Source organism: Denticeps clupeoides, chromosome 16, assembly GCF_900700375.1.
Source record: "Denticeps clupeoides chromosome 16, fDenClu1.1, whole genome shotgun sequence".
In the NCBI taxonomy this organism is placed as follows: Eukaryota; Metazoa; Chordata; class Actinopteri; order Clupeiformes; family Denticipitidae; genus Denticeps; species Denticeps clupeoides.
The window spans coordinates 19,138,228-19,158,127 of record NC_041722.1 but is presented as its reverse complement, the minus strand read 5'-3'; the positions used below and the strand labels follow the sequence as shown (position 1 = coordinate 19,158,127).

Here is a 19,900-nt window from a genome sequence, read left to right as displayed (position 1 = left end):
GTGCGGCAGCCATTGTATTGACAGATGTTTAATTAATGTTTGGTTAATAACTCGACTCGATGAGGCTCTCGGCTTCTGACATGGAGACACAATTATCAGATCTGTGTCCGTGTTGTTACATCAGTTTGATCGGTTTCGGTGATAGCTGTGATCTACAACAACGCGTTCTTTAGGTTATTCACCGCTTTTATCAATAGCTCCAGCCAAACAAATGGGGTACTAAGCCACACCCCATCAGGCCGATGCCCCGTACAATGAACTTTTGCCATACCAATATTGCACATGCATGCCTTAGACAGCCCAAAATGAAAGGTCACTTTGAAATGTGCAGTTTGAGCATACCATGGAGAGCTGCAGAAGAAGGGCCATGCATGTGAGGCGGGGGGGGGCGAGTCAGGGCGAGATGCGCTGTAGTCTGTAGGTAGGTGGGTGTAGAGAGGACGAGGACGACGACAGAAGCGAGGAGGCTTCATGGGCTTTGGCCACAGAGGCTGCTCTGTGCTGTGCTCCAAGACGCCCACGTGGACCGGGACGAGGCAAATGACGGCGACAGCAATGACGAGGCGCACTTGTGGGCGTAGGCCGCAGGGTTTGTGCCCCCCACCGTGCACGCGGTGGGTCGTCGAGAGTAGGCAGGGACTGCACGTTGCCTGAAGGTACAGCTCTGTGGTATGGATATCGGATGCAGGGAGGAGTGCTGTGGCATCCAGCAGAGATGTGCAAGGGCAGGACGGTCGCTGGGTGGTCCGGGATCGCCTCTCCTGGGGGGCGAGGGGAACGACACAGAAAGCATCAACTTATACATTTAAGACATTTGGCAGACGGCCTAATCCAGAGCGATTTACAACGTGCTTCCATGTTACCATGGATGAAGAGATCAGTTCTGGTTCACTAGGACCCCCAACTATGAATACAATCTTTTTATTCACTCTGTTCTAGTTTCTATACAGAAGTCAGACAAGAAGAAGATCTAAATATTCTCTAAAGAGGAAGGTCTTGAGCTGCTGTGTGAAGGTACTCAGTGACTGAACTGTTCTGACCTCGAGGGGAAGTTCATTCCACCACCGAGGGGCCAAGAGTCTAGATGAGCATCTTCCTTTTACCTTCAGAGATGGAGGAACCAGTACGAGTAGTACTATACGAGGTGCAGTGCGAGGTGTAATAAGGGCTGTGAGGTAGGATGGTGCTACTCCATGTTTGGCTTTGTAGGCCAGCATCAGTATTTTGGACCTGATGTGTGCAGCTACTGGGAGTCGGTGGAGGGAACGTAGCAGAGGGGTGGTGTGGAGAACTTGGGAAGGTTGAGGATCAGTCGTGCTGCTGCATTTTGTATTAGTTGTTGTTGTATTAGTTGTCAAAAGGAACCACTGTTTTGGACTGAGCCCTTGGAGAGGGGTTCTATCATGGCTGGGTGCTGCTGGGCCCCATGATTAGGGTCCTGTTAAAAGGAAGAAGATGGTTGCAGGCCAACACTGCTGCATTAATGTGGACTCACCCTTACGTTCCTGTATGTTGGTTTTGTTCAAGTGACACACGACGGCAGGTCTGTTTAAGTCCCCTTTGTGTTTCCTTCCGGCCATCATGCCTATTGTTGTTGTTGTCTTAAATAATTCCTTTTATCCAAGATGTCCCGTTCCTGCGCTTCATTCCCCTTTGCGCCCTTAGTCGTGACAGTATGAAACCATCTGGATGGGTCACAGGGAATTACAAAGTCATAAACAGCAAGTTTATGTCTAGTTCTGTGGGCCGCTAGCTTTTTGTAGGCCTTGAGTGATCTCCACAGTTAAACCAGAAAGCCTTTGCCAAAATACTGTACTTTTTTTGCTGAGAGTTTTGGCTCCAAGCTCAGCTGTGTTCTCTGGATGAGTGAAGTAGAACAGACATTTACCGTTTTATTTTTATCCCACTGGGGTTCACTGACTAATCAGATCGTCGCTTTGGCCCCACAAATGCTGACGTGCAAATGAAAGCTTATGTACACAAATGAGAGTGGGGAGAAAGATATAAATCAGTGGTTTCTTGCGCCCTTGCGACAGCTGCCACCGTGGCCGGGCAGTGACACACGTCTGAGCAGCAGCAAGCGGTGCCGGCAGTCCACACAGCAGTGGTCCCGTGATTTATACCACTGACAAAGCAGTAACCGATGATCGATTGAGGATGCCTGCCTTGTAAAGACCATTTCCCCTTCAGTTGCTTTGCCTGTTCCAAAGACGTCAGATTTTTTTGATCACCGGTTAGAGCTGTGTCAGTGGAATTAATCAGAGGTGGAGAGAGATCTCACCTTGAGGACGGAAAGCCCACAAGAGACTTGACAAAACACATGACACGTGCATTTTTTTTTTCTTCTAAGGGCAATGCTCTGGAGCGTCATGCCAGGCTAATTTTTCACTTGTGCCACTTGTGTTATGTTGGCGTAGTAACCAGAGGACAGGATTTATTTCATAATACATTGGAAACCTGCTATGCAGCTCACCCAACAAAGGCTGTAGCAGGGGAATATATATATTTTAGTTATTATACCAAAACCTGCTTTAATGACTTGTTCTGCTGTACTTTCTGCTATTATCATAATTTCACATGCGATTGCACAATATCAGAGTAAATAGTTTAGTCTGTCTTAATGATGAAATGTTCACTACATGAGATATTACATTATTAACCCTAACCTAAGTATGCCACACAACAAAAAAATAAATATATTCTTTGATGTTGCTGTGTTCAGTTTATGGATTATGGCGCATACTGGGAACATAAAAAAATAGTAATAATAAATTCATCATTCCAGTAATCAGACCTCAGCCCACAGCCATAACAAATTATTGCAGTTTAAAAGGTATTAATAGAAACTGATGTTTTAAAAGCAAATGATTCAAATTAGCAAGATAAAAGATAAGATGATCTTTTATTAGTCCCACAAGTGGGAAATTTACAAGGGGCAAGACATTTACAAGAAATGGTACAGGGACACAGTAAGAGTGGCAGTGAGAGTTTACATGAGCCAACTCCTGGTCAGAGTTCAGAGTTTCAGGCTGTAAATTTGACGACTCTGCCCCTTCCCTGGACAGAAGCCTATATGGGTGGTACACAGGTTGTCCATATAAGCCCCATCTTAATATGTACCCAAGAACCCTTATGAGGAGCACCGTCATGAAAATGATTATGACCAACATGGACCTTCTTTCTTGTTTCTCAGTTCTGTTCTAAATTTTCTGTCTTTCTTTACTGTATCCTTACTTTGAGGTATGAGTTTGATAAAAGGATTATAATGACATTTAGTATTACAATATTGTTTTGGTTAAAGTACTGTTTCATTGAGCACAGAAGTGTTAAACCAATCCAGAAGCAACATGTAGTCTGGCCTTCTAACTGGTCGACTAAGTAAAATTTTAATCTCAGAAAGATTATCACAACAGTCTTTTTTGTATGGTTAGACTTTTGAAAGCCTCCTACTGTCTTTTGCAATTTTAAACACCAAACTACAAGCACAAGTAAAAGAATAATCATCAATATTTAGTTCAGCAGGTCAGAGGAACATGTTCCTTAGGTTCTACAAGCAAAACAAATCCATAAAGAATGCCACTTTGATATAAAAAGAGAAAAGAGTCACATTTCATATCAGTAGGTAAATCAGGGGGTGCTTCTCATATTTTGTCATAAGGGGAAAGGTTACCTCATGCTTTGTCCGCCCAGAAAATTTCCCACCCCTGTGCTAAAACAGTAGCTCAATGACCCATCATGGCTTTCAAACATGTGGATCATTTCTGTTGCTCGTGACTGTATGTGAAAGTGAGCACAAATATGTTTTTTAGTTCAGTCACATAAGACACTGCAAAAACAGTGGGTATTTTTTCTGGAAAAACACAGATATGACTTCCTACTTGAGCCAAACATTGTGGTTGGTGAATGGTGTTAATGACGTCATTTCCATGAACGCCCGCTCACTTCTATAGGCCGCTGTCAGGATTGCCTGCAGCTGGGCTCCACACCTGACTCCAATCCTGACGCCCCATAAATGCCGGAAGTTTCCGTCCCTTCTGGGTCTCTGGCATTTTCGTGAACTTGACATTGTAACCGTGTAGGTGTTCATAATTTCAGTTCTGGCAATCGCCACACGCCTACGGGTTAGTTTCAGTTCTTTATTTAAGTTAAATCGTTTTCGGCCACCGCGCCCGTCTTTATTTGTGTTTATTGTTTATTTAATAATAAAACCCCCTTCCCAGCATGTCAGACCTCTGCGCTTCCTTCCCCCGTAAGTCCGTAGTCGTGACAGCCGCTCTCCTCCTCGTCCCACCTCTCTCCTCCTCATTTTCATTTAAAGTGGACCACTAAGACCTATATACAAGCAAAAAATAATAATAATAGGGGACATTTAAGTCTGATCTAGAGTGGGCTTATAGACTCTCAGCTCCTTGAGCAAGACACTTAACCTTGGGTTGCTCCAGGAAGACTGTCCCTGTAACCCTGCAAAAAACGGTGTCTGATAAATGCCGTAAATGTAACACTGGCATGCTTGACAGACGTATGCGAAAATCCACACATGGGTTAATATTCTCCCAAACCATGCATGGCTGTACATAAAAATTCCCTCTGCTTTATCTGAAGGGAAGGCTCAGATTAGGCAGAGAATGGCTTCACAAACTCGACTCTGTTAAGCTCAGAGCTAAAAAAAATAAAAATAAGCCATTGAGAAACAGTTTCCCTTCCTGCGAATACAGTAATATCCATCGCCAGTCTGAAGTAGGGCCTTGACGTTGGTCCGCAGGTCAGGTTGCGATAGCGTTTGAAGTGGGAGCAGCGCCGATGGGCGTGCGATTCCCACACCAAGATTAGCCTGCTGTTTCCCTTCTTCCTGCTTTGTGATGTTACCCCATCCAGCGATGAGCTCTTTAATGTGCAAATGCCTATAGGTGAGCATGCTGCTGCATAGATTTATGTTATCTATGCATATAAAAATTTACAGAGGGTCTGTGTTTGTCAAGGCTGATGAAACTAGCAGTCATTAGACCCCTGATTAAAAATCTGACCTTTATCGCACTTTTCAAACTATATCCAACCTCCCATTTTAATAATTTTTTTAGAAAAGGTTGTAGCCCAGCAGCTGTGTGCATACATACACAACAACAGCGTTCATGAAGTATATCAGTCAGGATTAAGATCTCATTATAGTACTGAGACACCGCTAGTTAAAGTGGTTAATGACCTATGGTTGGCCTCTGATCAGGGTCGCATTTCAATGCTTCTCCTGCTTGACCTGAGTGCAGTGTTTGACACTATTGATCACACAATTCTCCTCAACAGGTTAAAGAATGTTGTTGGCATTAAGGGAATCGCCCTCTCCTGGTTCAGGTCATATTTGACTGATCGGTATCAGTTTGTGGACATTAATTGTGATTCATCTTCACATAGTAAAGTGGAGTGTGGTGTTCCACAAGGTGTCGTCTTAGGTCTGTTGCTATTTTCCTTATACATTTTGTATAGACAGTTGTATGTGTCCGTATTGCCAGATGAGGAGGCGGCAGCTGAGCAGAATAAACAATTGTCTGGAGGACATTAGGACATTGGTGAATGCTCACCAACTTTCTTCTGTTAAACCATGATAGGACAGAAGCTCTTGTACTTGGGCCTCATGCAGCCAGATGTAAGCTGTCTGACTACTTCTGTGCTTGGTGAGATAGAAAGGCGATATAGAGTTATGGTGTAAAGGATCTAGGGGTCCTTATTGACTCAGGTCTCTTATTTGATTCGCATGTAAATTTTATCACTAAGCATTTTTTTTTTCACCTTAGAAATATTGCAAGTATTAGAAATCTCAATGCACGATGCAAGAAAAGTTGGTTTACGCCTTTTGGTTAGATCACTGCAACACATTATTCTCTGGATGTTCTGGTAGGCATGTGAGTAAACTCCAGCTAGTTCAGAATGCTGCAGCAAGAGTTTTAATTGGAACCAAAAATACGACCAAATTTCCCCAGTCTTACAGTCACTGCATTGGCTACCCATGAAATTTAGGACCGACTACAAAATTTTACTCTTGACCTATAAAGCTCTAAATGATCTCACTCCACAGTACCTGAGTGAACTTTTAGTCATTTACGATCCACCACGCCCCTTTGCGACCGTCGGCACTGGTACCCAAAGTACAGAAGGTCACGGGTCCTTGTCCTATAGAGTTCCGCAGCTGTGGAACGGCTTGCCGGTCAGTGTTCGGGACTCAAACACAGTCTCAGTATTTAAATCTAAACTGATAATGCACATCTTTACTCGGGCCTTATTTTAAAACCTTTAAAACCTTTTAAAACCTGGTGGTAGTAGCCTAGTGGGTAAGACACTCTCCTGTGAACCAGGAGACCCAGGTTCAAATCCCATTTACTACCATTGTGTCCCTGAGCAAGACACTTAAGTTGCTCCAGGGAGACTGTCCCTGTAACTACTGATTGTAAGTCGCTCTGGATAAGGGCGTCTGATAAATGCTGTAAATGTAAATGTACAATCCCAGACACAGTGTTGCTTACTAAGTCCACTTTAACACAAAGTCACCTAGTCAAGCAAATGGACCAATAGCATTATAATGGACATGCACGTGTCCAGTACCTGTCCAGTACCTCTTCAGTCCAAACATGGACAGATGTTTCATACTGCACAATGAACTTTCCAACACTACAGCTGTTGGACTATTTTTTCTTTGACAAATCATTACCAACCCTGCAGTGACACCAACTGCAAGCCCACTCTACTCTGGAAGGGGGTCCGTTTCTGTTTCACTCCTTCCCAAGGTTTCTTTCTTTCTTTTTTTCCTCTCTCTTCTCTCTTTTCTTCTCTCTCTCTGTTTTTTTCTTGGACAAACCTTGCACTCACACCAATTGCAGGCTCACTATACCTTGGTAGGCAGTTCGTCTCCGTTTCACTACTTCCCAAGGTTTCTTCCCTTCTTTTTTCTTTCTCTCCTACAGATTTTTTCGTGTGTAGTTTTTTCTTGTGCTCAGAAGGGTCAAGTGTGTGTGTGTTGGGGGGGTCAACTGTAGGGACTGTCAAAGCCCATTGAGACATACTGTATGTGCTTATGGGCTTATAAGAAATAAATGTTGTTGTTGTTGTTGATCTGAGTGAGTTTCCTTGCAGAAGATGCAATTTCATCACCACATATCTTCACCACGTTCTGTAATCATGGACTCAGTCCAGCACATGAGGGCAGTAGCAGGATTGTGATGGCATTGTCTGTGATGGGATCGTCTGATAGCCAGGTTTTTGACAGCCAGGCCTCTTTCACTTTGCACTTTGCTCCCCAGATCGCTGTGTGTTTTCCTTCGCTGGCAACTGTATTTGCACTGGGGTCACTGGGGCTGTGCAAATATTGAATCTTATTTTGTCAAGCTGCCTCCTGCATATTCTTTGGCCCTTTTAGACCTTTAATAACTTGATGCACTGACATAGTGTAAGCAACCCTGACTTCATAAGGGAAACTAAATTGAAAATGAAGTTTCTTGAAATCCCATCTGAAATAAAGCTGCAACATCAAAGTGTGTGTGGGAGGAGAGCAAAATGGCTAAGGGAAAGGGAGAAAAAAATAACATTCAAGTCAATGTGGGTGCTAATTGGGATCTATGATATGTCTTCTAAAGTTCTGTTATACAGTGATACGAAAGGTAGCTCTCCATAAATGTGCACACCAATGCACAGAGGCATGCAAAAGTTAACACACTCTAGGAGCTGAACGTGAACTGATCAATCAAAGGCAGTAACAATAAAGATGACAGTTGTAGTGTGAAAAGTGGAAATGCAAAAGCTTGGGTGCCCTAATACATTTGAGCTATTATGCAACCTTTATAGGGGCTACAGAGCTTAATTAGCATACTGAGTCATGATCTGTTCACGTTCATCATTTGGAAAGGCAGATTTCGAAAGGTGCATAAAATCTTGGAACCTCAAACCTTTCCCTGAACAATCAATCACCGAAGGCTCCTATAAGAAACCTGAAAACAAGCGAAAAGAATTAGTGGTAAAAAAGCAGAAACAGACAATAAGAAGATGGCAAAAAGGCATTCAGGAAGGTTCAGCAGACTCTGCAGTAGTGGTGCCCGGTTCGTCTCTGCCGTGACAGCTGAGTTAGAATGGGACAACTATTCTTCCATCCTAGCCATGAAATGCCATTTAAAAGGAAAGTCTCAAAAAGCCTGATGCCTTTCCATACTTCTGAACACCTCTAAGTTGGTCGATCAGGGGAAGTGAATCTAACTTGGATGTGAAAATCCACCTGGAAAATGTGTTACTAACTAGTGGGTGTACGTCCTTCTGCTCACTCATTTCCCATAACCTCTTAGTCCTGTAATTCAGGGTTGCAGCTGACCGAGCCCATCTCAGCACACTAGGTTCAGGGTTGGTATTTGGCAAGGGCGGGGGGCCAGCCAACCACAGGGCACACACACACACAAACTTACACTCACACCTACGGACACTCCAAAGTCGGCAATCCACCTTGCGTCCATGCCTTTGGACGACGAGAGGAAACCGGAGAACTTGGAGAAAACTCATGTCAACATGGGCCGAGGGTACAAACCGAGCCGGGATTTGATCTAAAAACTATGTCACCAACTGCCACGTCACCGCGCGGCCCTTTAATATATTAAACACAAAAAATTTGTGCCTTTTTACATGTCGCAGGTGCAACAGGAGACTGCCGTAAGTTAAACAGCGGAGCCGCTCTGATGCTCCCCACGGCATCTGGCATCAATGATACAGAACGGCCACCATTCATGCACTCAGCACAGCATTGATTTTTCATAAGAAAGTCTTGCAACACACATACACTCACACAAGAGTCCCGGCGGTTGAGGCTGGGAGTTTATTGAACCCGAGCATCCTCTCGGACTAATAAAGTGCAGTCCCCGAGGGCCAGGTTGACCAGAGCGGGAGACATGCTGGGTGTCTGGTATCGAGTTCCTGGGCCACTAGAGGGCACTAGGCTTTGAGGATGGACGCTGTGGTGCACAGCTTCACAATTGTAAATTTATTTTATTTACTATTTTTTTTTATTTATTCATTTTGCATGAAGTCTAGATCTCACCTTAATTTTTTTTTTGACTATCTTTTTTTTTTCTGTCTTTTAAGTAACAGCAGCTAGGTCTGAAGAATCACTGTAAAGAGCAGAAGTTGTGCCACTCTTTGCCAGTCTTTCTAGGTGACTAGAAAAAAAAAAATGAAAACCTGAGCATACTTTATAGATCGAACCGCGGGGAAGGTTAAAATTATTATTATTATTTATTATTGTAATATTCCCCCCTACCATTACACTGTCGCGTTCTCCTGCAAGTCCCGTGGACTTCTTTTCCCCAGTGTTAATGGCATCTCCTTATTTAATTCACCTGAAGATATACTGGAGCCCTTATGTGAGGGGACCATAAAACGCTTTAATGGCCCCATTATTACTTCTCCTTGGTGGCATTACTTCAAATCGATTGATTCAGGGGAGGTTAAGCACAATGCGGGAGCGTAAATCTGTGCGCACCCAGCCGCGGGCGAGGAGGCTTCTTGAGATATTAGTCATTGTTTCTCTCTTTCTCCCCCCGTCATTTGCATCCCCTCTTCCTCTCCTGCCGCAGACGGACTGTCCTCCTGTCGCCGTCGCCGCGGACATGAAGGTAACCCTCTCACATTCTCTTAATATCGGGGTTTTTCAGAATTACGCATTCGATTTTTAAATGGATTCGAATCATTCTAAGCATAGGTGTGTGTGTTAAAATGTGGGGTGGGGGTGACAGCCACTTCATACCCAGCAGGAGACGGTCGTTTATCCATAACAGTATTAATAATAGATATTTTTTTGTAAAAGTTGTATATTTCCATGAGTGCGTGGACCTGCCTCTTTATCATCCCTCACTCTCCTCCTCTCTCTCTCTCTCTCTCTCTCTCTGGTACCCAACACCTCGCCCCGTCCCTCCTCACTCCTCCACTCAGCGCGCAGACCCGCCGCAGCTCCGACGCGCCTTCCGTCCATCCTTCCATCCAGCCGGCGAGGATTTTATTCCCTGACTTTTTTTTTTGATGTCCCTCTGCGGTTCCTGGCGCGAAGAAAAAAGTCGCTTTTAAAGCAGCTAAATAAAGATCCATTTCCGGCGAGGACGCGACACAGTAAGTGAGAAAGATGTTCGTAACAGGTGCGGGTCGTGTCGACCGTCGGTTCGACGTTTAGCCCCGTTTTCCGGGCGCGTTTTTCATCCCGGATGCGGCGGAGTTGCGCGCCGCCGCGTCGCAGCACTGTTGCGTGGGGAGCTGTCCGCTACCCACGGTGCTGAAACCCGCACTCGGTGACATTTCATCCTTTCATCCTCCGGTTCAGCTGAACCCCCTCTCTGGGTTCATATGCTCCCTGTCTTCCGAGAGTTCTCGAACTTGCCGCAAATCGCATCTGGTACCAGCTCAAATGACTGACAGTGAAGTCAGTCTTCTCAAAGCCCTCAGGGCCATTTAATATCGGTTTTCATTTCACTCCAATCACTCTGTTTCATGAACTTTACGGTTTCCAGCATATTTGGGATGTGGTCCTTGCATGTGCATAGTTCATCTTTCATGCAATAGAATAATTAAGTCTTTCTTGGCATGCTGAAAACCAAAAAGATCCGCGGCACAAAAGGGAATCTGTCTTTTTTGGCACATCATTTCCTTTCTTCAACTTAAGTTCAGTGCTGGTATTGATTTCTGTTGAATACGTTAGTGGGGTTAGCGTGGTGTGTTATGGCAATTTGTATGATGAGATGACTTTAATGACTGCCTCTTTCCCCATGTTGCTAATTTGTGCTTCATCAAATGTTCAAACATTGATGGAGGTGTTATTTTCCGCGGCTCGTTATTTAAATGAGTGTGGTCTCTGCCCGTGGACAGATGATGTTCCTCACAGCGGAGGGCTTTTTTGCGAGTCGATCTGCAGCTCGATCCGTGTGTAGCACATCTGAAATTCGGCCCGGGAAGGGGGAGGTCGTGTTACGATGCCGGCGGTGACAGCCCGCTGATAGAAAACTATGGTGATGAGGAATTATTCTTCCAAGCAGAGCAAACACATTCGGATGGAGGGGCCGGTTACGAAACCAAGTGGAGAGGGATCAGGCTCTCTGATTTAAAAATTAGCATTTTCGATGGGGTCAGAGGTCAAAGCTAGTCAAAATCCATTTTTTTTTTGTGTTCCGAGTATGACAAGTGGCTTGGTTATTTTCCATTGCACTTTTGGAAACTCTTTTTAGGATTTTATTAAATTTGCTGAATTCAATTTAAATAAATGAACAGCAGGACTCATGCCGGTCTCTCCTTGTAGGTCCTTGACGTCGATGACCCAACCGATGGAGGACAAATTGAAAGCCTCGCTCTGCCTCCCATTTGGACAAGTTGCATCATATGAGTGACAGTCGTCGCATCATGAAACTGCTCCATCGGGCGCAGAGAACAAAGTAACCTTCCTTTTTTTTTTTTTGGTCGGACGTAGAGAGGGGGAAGGAAGGAAGCGTTGCAACCATGCCAAAACGTCTCGAGGAGATGCAGAGAGATCTATGGACTTATCTGCTGCTCGTGTGGATTACGTGCATTCCTTACTCGTCCACGGCGCCCTTCGCCAACCAGTCCAGAAGTTTACAATCGGGAGCCACAGCGGGCCACCGTGGGCCAAATGAAGGACAAAGAATCCTGAGTCGTGCCAAAAGAGGATGGGTTTGGAATCAAATGTTTGTTTTGGAGGAGTTTGAAGGGCCCGATCCAATCCTCGTTGGCAGGGTGAGTACTCAGAGTGTCAGCTGGATATTAAGTTTACTTGTCGTGTGGAAACATTCATTTGGCGGACCGAATGCTTGGCATTTTTGGCTGGGGCGGGGGCTGGCAGTGCCACTGGCTTTCTGGATTGTGGAGGGTAAGCATGGCCCATAAAACATCTTCAAGAGATTCTAGAAGGTTCTGAAAAGCACTGCAAACCATAACATTTACCGCAAGCAGCAGTAAATTCAGCTAGATACACGGAGCATGTCCAGGTTGAGAGGGTGTCGCTGAAAAAGCGACATTCGCGAATCGGCAGGGTCCTGGTGGGAAGGGGAGGGGTTATTTTGAGAGGACCAGGCCAAAGCAGCTTGTTCACCGCTCGCCGCGAGTGTGGACGTGGAGCGCCTCAACACGGCACCGTCCACCTCCCGTCGCCGCCGCACTGTGACCAGGGGTGGGACGATATGCCTGCGAGCACTGGTCAGTCGTGCACCGTGTGAACTTTCACCTTCTCTTTCACGAACGGAAAAGATCTTCACCTAAAGGGTCCAGTTCAAATTCGAGGAGGACTGGGGGCAACGTTTTCCGGCAGCGGCTCAGCCATTTCAGGGGGTCTCTACATGACCTCTCCAGCCTTTTAGGCCCCTCCCAGCGGCCTGAATAAAACATGTTCCTTTACACCTGAGTCTTAGTAATATATCGCGGCGACACAAAAAAGTCCTTAAGTGTGCCATCAATTTTTCAGCGGCCCGAATGAGACTTGCTCCGCCGTCGCCGCAAAGAAACAAACAAAGTGCCGTAAATGGGCTTCGCCGTGCGCACCTCTGAGGCCCTTTTGACTGACTTTATCGCGCTACCCCACTATACACGTCTCCATGTGACCAATCCCCTGCAACACAGTGTTTTTCATTTGGGGGGGGTCGGAAGGGAAGACCCCGACCCCCAACACACATGCCTGACGGGTCTCTGAAGGGGGTCTGCACCGACCGAGTTGCGGCTTTGTTTGCTGTCGTTCTCCCCCCGCAAGGTTAAGCGCCGGCGGGCGGGGCGTGCGGCGGCGAGATAAGTTCCTCGTTGCAGGACGACAGGGAGACGGAGACGATTTAGATTGAACGCCGGCGCGCCACCATCAACACACACTGGCACGCCCTACACTCTTGGTCCATCACACACAGAAGCAGCTGCATCCCGAGCACCTCCCTTGCTCCTGTCCTTAATTAAAAAATGAATCAAGTCGTTATGGGTGCTGTGATTTCAAATGGGTCATTCAATTTTTTTTTTTTTTTGTTCCTTTGGGTGGTGGGTTGATTGTCACAGAACCGCGGGCCAAGACTACAGCCGCTCCATCCTTCAGATTTTATTGCGCGGCAGCCTGATTTTTAATTATACATAGAGCCCCTGTCTTGTCACCGAGTCCTGCTCGAGTTCCAGCTGGCACTTGGAGGAGACCATTAGCATACGGGTGGAAGTGGGCAGGGAGGAAGGGGGCGGAGGGCGAGGGCGAGGGGTGGGAGATGGATTCTGCGATATGCAGCCACGCCTCCTGACCCGCCCCCTCGGCGAGCCGGAGGTGAGGCTGAATCACCCCACCCCCTCGCCACCTGAACGCCACCAAGCGCTTGTTGAACTCACTGCACCCTGATTTGGTGTTGCTCAACACTGTCCTCTTTCAAAAAATAATCATAATAACAATAATAACAACATTTTCCATAATTCAGTGTGGCAAGGAGAATAAGAAAAAAACTAGCAGTTTTGCACAACAAAGTCCGTTTATTTTAATCATTGTCATTTTTGATGATGACACATGTCATTTCTGCTATCGCTCGCTCTGAAGCTCCGTCTCCTTTCTTCTCGGCCGGCTGCTGTTTTCATGTAGTGCTCTATCACATCAGCTAATGACGGATTCAGCTTTCCCTCTATTATACTCCACTGTACTGTACATGAATGAGCCAAGTTTCCCTTTTTTCGGGCTGTCCAAGCCTTACATCTTTTCAAACGATTATATGATGTTTTTTTTTTTTTTTCAACAAAGAGAATTGATAACAAGCTATTAATATTCAGCCCATCATAATAAACCCAAGAGTACTGTGACTGGCAGTCAGGAGAAAGAGATCCAAAAAAAAAAAAAAAAAAGAAATCATCTATAAAATATATATATATATAAATATGAAAATTGATATTGTGTATAGACAGCTGTTCCCAATGGTCTCTCACATCAGCATTCAGAAGAATTCCAGGTCTGACACAAAGTCTTTCATTTTCAGTCCCTTCAACATACATTAATCTTTGTACAGGTGCAATGGGGTTGAAAAAAGAACATTATTACATGAATTTTGTTTATATAATCCAATGATTCTCTGCAATACTTATCATTTGAAATCTAGCTCTGTCCAGGTATTGTTCCTTGTACATCGTGGAAGCAAGAAAAAAACCCTGTTCTATAATTTCAGGTGAAATCAGACATCTGAAGCTATTAGGAACAGTACTAGTATCACTAAATCTCCTCTCATTGTGCTATCTCATCATATCCTTTTCTCCTTATGCAGGGTACAACACTGTCTTTAAATATTAATTATGTTATTATTAATTACATTAGAACATCAAATATTCATTCCTGGCTTATAAAATATGAATATGAAGCACTCTGCAAAGATAATTTGTTATAAGGATACAATGGTAAGAGTAATACAATAGCATGAATTATTTAGAAGTAAACCTTACAAGTATCTGGATGAGACGAATAAACGGAATTAAATATGATTATTTCGCACAAAACTTTTTTCGGTAATTTTTTGAAAGTTTTATAGTGCAGCAATTTCTCACTTGAGCAGATGTGTGAAATTGGCAGTTGTACATGCGGTTGTCACTTGTTCCGATGGAAGTGAAATAGGATAAACATCTACCCAGTTGATGGGGTTAACTAGTGAAGCTTCGCCAGCGGTACGTCAGTTTTTAACGTTTTAATGACATTTTTTTGGAATTTCCTGGAGAGCAGCTCCTGCACTTTTACAGCAGCCTCGACCAATGATGATCCGCCATGACAGCAGAAACACCTGAACGTTGGAGCTTCGTTCCTGCAGCTGCCGAGCTACGCTAATCGTTAATAGGTCATATTTCCATCTGTCTGGTGGAGTGTGCACGCCAACGATCCTTGTGCTCCTGCATGTTACCCGCCGCATTGGTGGGCAAGGCTCGGTTCACCATGGTGATTAAGTGGGGACGATGGGCTTGGATGAGTGTCGGGGTTCACCTTGTTTTTTTTTCACCGTACGGCGTCGTCTTCAAGCAAAAAAGTGCGAGTTGGAGAGCGCTGGGAGGGGGGTCGTTGGCTTCAGTAGATGAAAGGTTCTCCTCCTGATCCCGCTCGATTTATTCCTGCCAAGGGGCGGCCTGATCTGCGGAGATCTCATGCATTAATCTGCATTTGCTCAGGTTAGCGCAAGTTCTAATGGATATCACACTGACGGTCTGACTGAAGGCTTTGTTGAGGGGTTTGGGGGGTGGATATTATGAGAGTTATCATTAACGATGGTAATGAGGCTGGGAAATGATAAGCATCAGCGGACATTGAAATGTAATCCAATCTGACAGCGCTGTGAAAATGTAAAATACATATATCGCACGTGGCGATAAAAAAACATAGTCAGCGCTCAAGGTTTTTTTTTTTTTCCCCTCCAGGTAATTTCGTTTTTTTGCTCTTTTAGACATGAATAGGCACACTTCTTTCTGTGTGTGTGTGTGTGTGTGTGTGTTTTTTGCCATTCTCATTTTCTCCCTTTCTTTCCATCACTCGCTACGTTCACCCACCTCCTTTTTCACTGCTCCTATTCATGGTGTTATCCTAGCCTAGCGGTGTATTTCAGGCGGCCTTTAAAGCCTTTATATCACTGCTACGTGAGCACACTCTCTTTCTCCACGGTGCTGGTAATAAAACACCGGGGCCCGGCACCGAGTCCAATTGAGCTGTGGGATCACATTAGCAACTCCCCGGACTAGTCTGACAGGTTGTCTATTGCTGTGGGTTGTTGTCTTCGTCCCCATTAACAGCGTGTGTGTGTGTGTGTGTAGTGAGAGGCAGGCATATTTTACTGTTACAGCATGTTTTTCATGCAACACGGGTCAGAGGACTAGAATTATTTAAAAAAAAACAAAAAAAAAAAACAGAATGTCTCTATCTGCAGGTTGCCAGGTTTTGAGGTTTCATTAAAATGTGGGTGAAGCATTTAAATAAATAAATGCAGCCTTTCATTGCTCCCTCTCATCCGTCGTTTTTTTCGTAACACTATTTGTGCCATACCCCTTGCTAAAATATCACACACTGGCTCACATCTGCACACAGGGAGCGTAGTGAGGGCACACTGAGCCAGCAATAAGCGAACGCTGCAGACCGCAGACCTGCACAGAGCGCCATGTACTGTGACTTACGGGAGGTGCGAGACTGTGATCTTGCCTCTGTAAATTGTTCTTCGCTCTGCAGTAATGACACACACACACACACACACACGCAAACATAGTTCTTTTGTCTGCGGCCCTTTTGCTCACAAACACATTCGCTCCAGTTGCCCTCCATTTCTTGCCAAACTGTAGCCGAGTCTGGGCCAGCATATCTGCACACATTCACCTCCAGTGGCATTGTTCCCTTTTGGAACGTTGCGGGACTCCACAATGAACGCTATGTAAACGTTCCGGCGTGATGAAGAGAAGGTGGGAACAGGCTGTGAAATAAATTTCTTTTCATTTCTCCATCTTTCACGCCCCTCTTTCAATGTATGGACACAGAGAGAGAGAAAGAGAGAGAGAGAGAGAAGAAACAAACTAGACAGGTAGCCACAAGGCATCGGGTTGAACAAAATGTTCCTATACCGCACTAAATGCAGCATGCTAAATTATTATATATGTTTTCTCAATTCCCTGCACTCCTCAAAGTCGAGCAGAGTAACTGTCTCCGTGGCCAACGTGGAACGGCCAGTGACGAGCTTCCAAGTGACCTGAAAAAAAAAAATGCTATTCATGCCCCTGGCCCCCCGACTCCGCCGTGATGGCTTTCTTCGTCGGGCTTTTCGTATTATCGAGCTGATACCTGGTGTTAACCTTTGTTTGGCGCCGTCTCTGCTCGCCGGCCATGGCCGCTGCTGCGGAGGTGGCACATTTAGCCGCTGAAAGGAGACGTCTGGCAGCGCGCCGTGAACTCTGCTCGCACTAATCATTGGAATTAAGCGCTTTGCATTTACTGCATCGCCTGTGCCCAGCCGCTCGCGCGATGGCCATAGTGCATTAATGGCAGCTTCATTTAGGCTAAATCAGGCTAATTGCGGATGCGTCACCTTCTTTGTCAAGGTTTAAAAGGATCTTTCCTTATTTAAGATTTCTCAAAAACCCTGTATTCTAACAAGATGTCATGTGTTGATGTGATTTGTATTCTTAATAAATGTATTTGCAATAAATGTTAGAATCAGGCCAAAAGAAAATAACAGACACATCGCCCCCTACAGGAGTAAAACACACAAGGTTATCCTGTACCCAGCGCTAGCCTGAGCCGAATCCGTTATTTAAATGCTCGATTATAATTATCTAAGCCCTCTAATTGGTCCACGGTGCAGTCATTGTAGGGAGCCAGTTGATGCCGGGCCATTGCCAAGCAGCCCCTCTCCTATGGATGCACCCGTTTGCATAAAGAGCTGCAGGCTGCGAGGCTTATCCCAATGTTTTTTTTATTTTTTTGTTTTTTTCGCTTCCACACTGAGCCCAGAAGCCAAACCGGGAGGATAAAGTAATCTTGTTAAGAATGGATGTTGTTATTGTGCGACTTGATGTGCATTTAGCTTGGCGGTTAGCTGGAAGCCAACGTAGGCAGCCGAGAGGAAGACAATGGCAGCGGGTAGGAGGGGAGCCTATTTCTGGATTTTTTTTTTGAGAACACCAGTACACCCCTCCCCCGTGCCGGACCTTCCCCCCACCCATATTACCAAAATAACAACAAAAGGGCTAAATCTATAATGGCAGTGACATCTGGTTGAGCAGCGATTTCCGCTCGGCGTTTATTTATTTATTATTAATATATCTCTGCAGCTATGCTGATAATTGTCGCAGAATAAGAGTAAAATATTTACTGTAATCAGCTCTGTGCTATTCTCGGTTGAGAGGAAAAAAAGTTGGGGGAAGAAGGAGAAGAAGAAAAAGAAGAGGAAGAAGAAAAAAGATTTCCACTGAGAATCAATGGACCAGCCTGTCGCACAGCAACACAGAGCTTCAATGAATGTCTGGAAACCATCAGACTGTGACTCTGACCTTTCTCAGATATGAATTATTTCTGTTTAATGATCCTTTAGGGAGAAAAGTCATGGGGAGCAGTTCGCTGATGAATCCTGAAAATCTCTCCCTATCTCTCGGTCTCTCGTGGCGCTCGGGCCGAGCTTTCGACTTGCACCCGTGTCCGGCGCCGCTCCAGCCAGGGTCATTCGGAAATGACTAATCACCATGCGGCCTGCGGAACCCAGATCGTGGGCTTACGACGGGCCAAGGCTAAACATCAATATCCCTGTACGGGACATGGCATGCTACGAGATAATCTGCGTCGACAACATTTCATTTCTTTTTCTTTTTTTTTTTTCCCTCCTTTAGCACAGAGGGAATGCATAAAAAATTCAGGACATTATAATCTGAAATCCAGATGAGTCATAAATCCTTAATGGAAATCAGAATGGGACATGCCAGGCATTGGAATTACTCTGAAAAGAGCGGCAATGTCTTCGCATTCGGCCGGTTGCGCGCTCTGAAAAGGACCGGGTGTGCGGTGAGCGTCCACAGGTCGCCACGCCCGGGTCGTCCTCTCACTGCACCTGTGCCCTCCAACCAGGGTAGGCAGCAGATGAAAGAACCAACCCCACCTGCCAACATTGGACAGTTTTCCCTCTTATCTTAATGTATAGACTGTTGCCAGAGGATATCTGTCTAATTCTAAAACTAGATATGCGTCATGTGTCTGTGTGTTCTTCACTTTCGACTCATGTCATGTTCCACTTTTGACTCAGTTATATTATGGCAGACAGACACATACACACGTTCCTGACATCATAGCAGACTTCAGGTGGCCTTTCAATACAGCTGCTGGGGAACGAGAGAAAGAGAGAAAGAAAGACAGAAAAAAAAAAAGACACGGGTCTTTGAGTTGCCACTTCAAAGAGGCTCTTTCATAACAGCGTGAGCTGTCTGAACCATGACCTCTCCGCAACCCTGATGTGTGATACCCCCCTGTCCTTCTCTGGTTTTCTCTCACTGTAAATGTGTCTGAACATGGACTTTTCTCCCCACCAAGGCACACAATTACACACCCGTAGCGAGGGGGAGGGGCTTACACACTGCGAAGTTACATGACCCTGTCGGGTACCAAAGCAATGTGGCTTGTTACCTTTAATAGGAATGAAGTCAAATGGAATTAATGAACTTTAAGGGCAGGTATAGTGTCGGTAGATTTTCATGCTGTAGCCTTATGGGTAACCAGATGGTGGCCTGCACATCCCAAATAATAAACAAAAAAATATATGTATATTCCATATATACATATATTATATATATGTATATTAGTTCAGCCTACATTTTCCTAATTCATCCCCACAGTGATACTAACAATGTCTTCTATGAAAATGAAGCACATGCAACATGCTGGCCAGGGAGTTATTCTAAAAAATTGGTGCAGGCTCTATTCAATCCCTGACATTTGAATTATATTTTTTTTTCGATATTTCGGTTATACGTTCAGAGTCATTTGTCTTGCAGGCCCGGCAAAGCGTGTTGAGGCATGTTGTAAAACACAACCGTTTTTCTCTAAATTCCGTGTCCTTCTATCGATTTCGCCCAAGTGTTGAACTGTGGTCTTGTTTGCATGTCATATGATCATTTTCCCCAACATTAGTGGGTCAATAACTAATTACCCGCCAGGCAATTTGCTTTGCAAAAATAAATAAATAAATAAACCCCCCACCGCCGGAGGAAGCGGGAGGCTTGATTTGCATATGTAAATAAGGCGGCAAGAGGAAAAACCAACACCGCTGTCATTGACATTCCGAGGAGGGACGAAGAAAAGCTGAAGTGACAGGCCAACACGGGGAGGAGAGCGTCTGCCATTATGAGCGTAAAATAAAAAAAAAAAAACGCGCCTATGGGAGTG

At 45.0% G+C, this 19,900-nt stretch overlaps 1 protein-coding gene across 1 annotated transcript in view; it reads left to right on the top strand.

Moving 5' to 3' along the window:
* Nucleotides 1–9,521: 9,521 nt before the first annotated feature.
* cdh8 (cadherin 8) overlaps nucleotides 9,522–19,900 on the top strand; it is a 70,758-nt gene continuing 60,379 nt past the window's right edge. Inside the window, exons 1-3 of the mRNA XM_028956373.1 lie at nucleotides 9,522–9,635; nucleotides 9,952–10,125; nucleotides 11,303–11,754. Of these exons, the coding sequence (XP_028812206.1) occupies nucleotides 11,500–11,754 (255 nt within the window). The 5' untranslated portion in view covers nucleotides 9,522–9,635; nucleotides 9,952–10,125; nucleotides 11,303–11,499. The remainder of the gene's footprint in view (nucleotides 9,636–9,951; nucleotides 10,126–11,302; nucleotides 11,755–19,900) is intronic.